Consider the following 4,769-nt stretch of genomic DNA (forward strand, 5'->3'; position numbering starts at 1 on the left):
AAGTTATTTTTATTCATTAATCACAGCTAAAATAATTGTATAACTTTAGATATAATGAATCTATAATTATATATGATAAAATAAATAAAATAATTTTAGTTATTATCTTTATAATATTATGGTTAATGTTATTTTCTAACCGTTAAAAATTCTAAAATTAACGATTACATAAATTTTAAGCATAATAAAAAATTTTTAGTCATACGCACACTCACAAACTAAGGATCCTTTTCTAGTTACCACCATCTATCTATTACCGGAAATCGAACCTTGGTATGTCTACTTATGAGGCAAACAGGTTTGGCACCCACGCTTATATGGTGATTTTTTTTTTTTATATTGTATATGATAAAATTTTTCTAGTTTTCTACTATGTCATTGGCTATGAGTTGCTGTATACGTATACGTATAGGAGGATTCGAATTCCAAATACTTATTTAAATGGACTAATACACTAACTATTAGATTAAATTAAATTGGTTTAAAATAATTTTTTTTTTTTGTTCATAGTATCTCCTAACCTAATTAGCTAAGGACTAAAAACCCTCGACATTTACTTAAGCGGACGAGTGAGTTGACCACTCGAATAAGCTAAGTTAGTTAAGATAAATTCTTTTGTTGGGTATTATATATAGTGAATTTTTTAGAGAGGTGAGTGTGAAAAGCGTAAGTTATGGTTAAAAAAATGTTAAGAAAAATCATATACTTCTCTTATAGACATTATTAGGCTTGAAAAAGTGGGCTGAAAGTCCAAATAAGACAAAAATGCAACCCAGACCAGCCCAAAATAACTCTTTTGACATCACGTAGAAGCATCTCTCGAAGCTCGTTTTGGTTGCAAATTTCAGCGCTCTAAATGTTCAAATTTTATTCTCAAAAATCAAACTGTAATGTAGTGGCTGCAAATGGCTTGTTCTGTTTTTGAGTACTGATGCTGGGAAATTTCTTAGCTTGTTGTGATCTTTTAGCTTCTTGGAAGTAAACAAAAGATGAATCTGCAAACACAATTAAGATGATTATAATAAAGTGTAACATAGGATTTGTTATGTATATAGAAGGATGCAATTGGGTTGTATCTAATTCTTTGATGCAAATCAATAAATTCAAAACCAAGGAATCACCAACCCCCTTAGACTGAAAACGGAATTGTTTAGAATGAAGATCCCTTTTAAGTCATTAACAGTAATTTTCTACATTGTTATTTAATTTTAATTCAATGTTTATTATGCCGTAACGATTACGTACTATAAAGAAAAAGTTTTAGTAGTTAGTTTTGAAAAATTATTGTTACTATTGTTATTTAGTTTGATTTATTCAGCCTTTTATTTATTTATTTATTTATTTTTGAAATTCAACAAGAGTAAAACCACCATGTTATGACTATGATTTGGTGTGTGATTATGTTCGTAACAGAATGATGATTCTCAAGTAGACCTGTAGGGACTCTTGAAGGAGTAGAATACAGTGTGTTAATGGAGATTCTTTTGCTGGGTAGTAATTGAATTGACGGAGTCCATAGATATATTTGGACAATCATGAATAAAATTTAGCCTCACATCCATGAAGAATTATTTTGTTGGATATAACGTTATTTAACTTGGGTATTTTGGAAATTATGGTGATACTTATGCAGATATTCCTAGAAAGGGTGCAAGTGCAATAAAATAGTCTAAAATTGACGCCAAATCATTTGTTTAATAAAAATTTTTTTAATAAATATCACTTATAATGTTTTATTTAGATTATTAAAATGTCAAAATAAAAACGATATTATTTTATAAAATTTAACATAACATTCGACTCAAGATATTCTATTAATGTTTGTACTTCAAAAATTAACTTAGAAACTAATATAAATTACGCTTACAAAATTTAAAAGCTAAATAAAAGTCATTAAAATTTCAAGAACTAAATTAAAATTTGTGTAAAAATTAAAAAATGAATATTATGGTGTTTTTGAGATTGTACCTAACTTATCAAAAGAAGGCAAATAGATAATATTTAATAAATTTTAAATATTTTATTTTTTATTTTAAATATTTTATTTTTTATCTTTAAAAACAAATTAGACAATTTAGTCACCATAATTAAATTTGTTGCTTCTTCTCTTCCTATTTATCAAATGCAAGTGACTCTTTTTTCTACTTCGATTTGTCAAAAGATTGATTCTGTGCTTAGACAATTCTTGTGGAAGGAAAAGGTGGGGGAGCGATGCTTAAATTATGTCAAGTGGAGCAAAGTTGTCACTCCAAGAAAATATGGAGGCTTGGGAATTAGAGATACCTAGTGTGTAAATTTTGCTTTATTAGGAAAGCTTGTTTGGCAATTACTGCATAATAATGATAAGCTTTGGGTAATAATTATGTTGGCAAAATATTTATCTGGGAGGTCTTGCTTTTCATCCAGTTTTTCTAATAATGTTTCAAGCACTTGGCGAGCGATTTATAAGACAATAAAAAAGTTTCGTGATGGTTTTGATTGGTGTACAGGCAGGATGTCTCAATCCTTTTGGTATCATGCTTGGCGACCATGTGGAACGCTAGCTCCTTTGGTTCCTTTTGTGCACATCTCTGATTCTCACTTGAAGCTAGAAGATGTCTGGTACCATGGACATTGGCGGTGGGATATTCTTTGCACAATGATTCCGGAAGAAGTTAAACTTGATTTGATGCTCTTTGATCCTATCAAGCAGGCAGGAGATAAAACAGGTTGGTTTTGGACAAACTCAAATACTCTCACCTACTCGACTAAAAGCGGGTATGAATGGCTATTGAAGAAGAAATTTGGCTGGAACGATAATGAAAATTGGCTTTGGCTTTGGCGCTTGAGAATACCGGAGAAGATAAAGTGTCTGCTCTGGCTTTGTCTCAACAACGGAGTTCCCACAGTTAGTTACCGGTTTCAAAGAGGTCTTGCTACTTCTGATTTTTGCCAGCGATGTTATCTTTCTCTAGAGAATATTAACCACTGCTTTAGGACTTGCCAAAAAGCTCGTCAGATTTGGATTAGCTTAAATTTGGGAATGACCGCTGAGGACTCTAATTTGAATTTTGTGTCACGAGTGTAAAGAGGTCATATGTGAAACTGATAATCTTGATGCATTTCTTCTTGTTTCGCGAGGCACAACCAGCATGATTACGAATGACTCTGATCTGCTTGGCAAAATCAAAGAGATGCTTCAGCGCAATTGGACAGCTACTTTAGTGCTCATCCAGCATACAGCAAACAGAGCGGCTGATTTAATGGCTAAAACTGCTGCTTTAAACAAGCAGGTGTACCTAGAGTGGTTACAACCCCCTAATAATTTAGACATTATTATTAGAGAGGAGTGCTACTCTTTCTCTTATGTGTTTTTTCTTTGTGTTATGTTCAGTCACAAAAAAAAAAAAGTCACCATAATAAAAAACATCATAGAACTCACCAAATTAAAAAACCAAATTAAATAGTACCTCATTTTTTACGACATCAACTAACTCAACAACGGCGGGACTAAAATACCCTTATCCCACTTCTCAGTTCTCACACTTTCTTCTCTTCTCACTCCCTCTTCCAAGACACCGTCACTCATCATCATCATCGCCAGCCTCCCTCTGCCACCTTCCCTTCATCGTCGACCACCCCGCCGCTGAGAACCAGCGCCAGAACCAGAACCAGCGACGCACAACCAGCGCGGTGCAGCTCAGGAATCTGTACCACCATCGAAGAGCCCTAGCGGAAGCCGCTGTCTTGTCGCCGCCGCCAGGACCACCACAACCTCGTGGTTCGTGTGTCGCCGCTTTTGTGGCCTCGTCGTCTCCAGCTCAGTCAAGCAGAAGCAGCCAGCGACTCGCCCAGGTTCGTGCGTCATTGTCGTCTCTTCTTGTCCTTGCTATTGCTGTTGTTTGCTCGTCGACCTCGCCATCTCGCCTCCAGTGGCTGCTCGCCGCCGTGGTTAGTGATTGTGAGTCCCTGTTCCCTCTTTTCCAATTTTTCCGTTCACAGTTTCTTGCCTCCTTCTTCGCCCAATTAATTAATTTGCCAGTTTGCTATAATTTTAATAATAAAGTTGATTTAGGTTTTGAATTTTTGATAAGCTAATTAATTTTCTATTTTGCTGTTGCTGTGATTGTAATTATAAAGTTGATTTAGGTGTAGTTGTTGTTGTGATTGTTGCGGTTGCTGTTGCCGTTGTGCTGTGATTATTGCTGTTGCTGTTGCGGTTGATTTTTGGTGGGCTTCCTCATCGGAGGTGAAGTCGACGCCGAGGAGGGTAGTGGCGCTGGCGAGATGGGGTGATCCGATGGAGAACCACTGGAATTCGAAATGAGAAAGAAGAAATGGATGGGGAAGGGGAAAGGGAAAGGGGAATTGGGATTCTGTTCTTATTTCAGTCTGAGTCTCTCAGTCTCAAACGCTACCTTATAGTTTTTTTTTTTTTCTATTCAAAATTCAAAATTTTCTCCTAATCTGTTGTGTGTGCTTGTCATCGATTAGCTTAATATATTCTGTATAATTTTGAAATTGCCAATGTACTTAGGAAGCAAATTTTGATAAGTTATGGTTTAATTTAGTATTGGTTTTTCAAAAATCTAAACTATGCATACTGAATCCATCTAATGGTGCACTAGGTGTCTACTTCACTTGAGTTAGACTTTTAATTCTCAAGTTTCAGCTGCTATTTCATTTTCTTTTCAAATCATTCTTATCATAAGTTTATGTTATCTAGAACTTCTTGTATGTTCTGGCTTGAACTATTAAACAATCTTTACTTTAAGCTTCATATTTTGCAG

At 34.6% G+C, this 4,769-nt stretch overlaps 1 protein-coding gene across 1 annotated transcript; it reads left to right on the forward strand.

The window, feature by feature from the left end:
- On the forward strand, positions 2,495–4,568 carry LOC107625867. Its single transcript, XM_021117048.1, has 4 exons — positions 2,495–2,757; positions 3,447–3,940; positions 4,129–4,149; positions 4,182–4,568. Exons 1-4 carry the CDS (start codon positions 2,495–2,497, stop codon positions 4,304–4,306), a joined length of 903 nt encoding a protein of 300 aa, XP_020972707.1. The 3' UTR covers positions 4,307–4,568.

Source organism: Arachis ipaensis, chromosome B02, assembly GCF_000816755.2.
Source record: "Arachis ipaensis cultivar K30076 chromosome B02, Araip1.1, whole genome shotgun sequence".
NCBI lineage: Eukaryota > Viridiplantae > Streptophyta > Magnoliopsida > Fabales > Fabaceae > Arachis > Arachis ipaensis.

What these genes read in the sequence shown, in the direction of transcription:
- LOC107625867 (XM_021117048.1), top strand. Translation starts at nt 2,495, where the DNA reads ATGTCTCAATCCTTTTGGTATCATGCTTGGCGACCATGTGGAACGCTA. An exon ending in CGCCGCCGTGGTTAGTGATT is followed by an intron (nt 3,941 to 4,128) that starts GTGAGTCCCTGT and finishes AAGTTGATTTAG; the next exon opens with GTGTAGTTGTTGTTGTGATT. An exon ending in TGTAGTTGTTGTTGTGATTG is followed by an intron (nt 4,150 to 4,181) that starts TTGCGGTTGCTG and finishes GTGCTGTGATTA; the next exon opens with TTGCTGTTGCTGTTGCGGTT.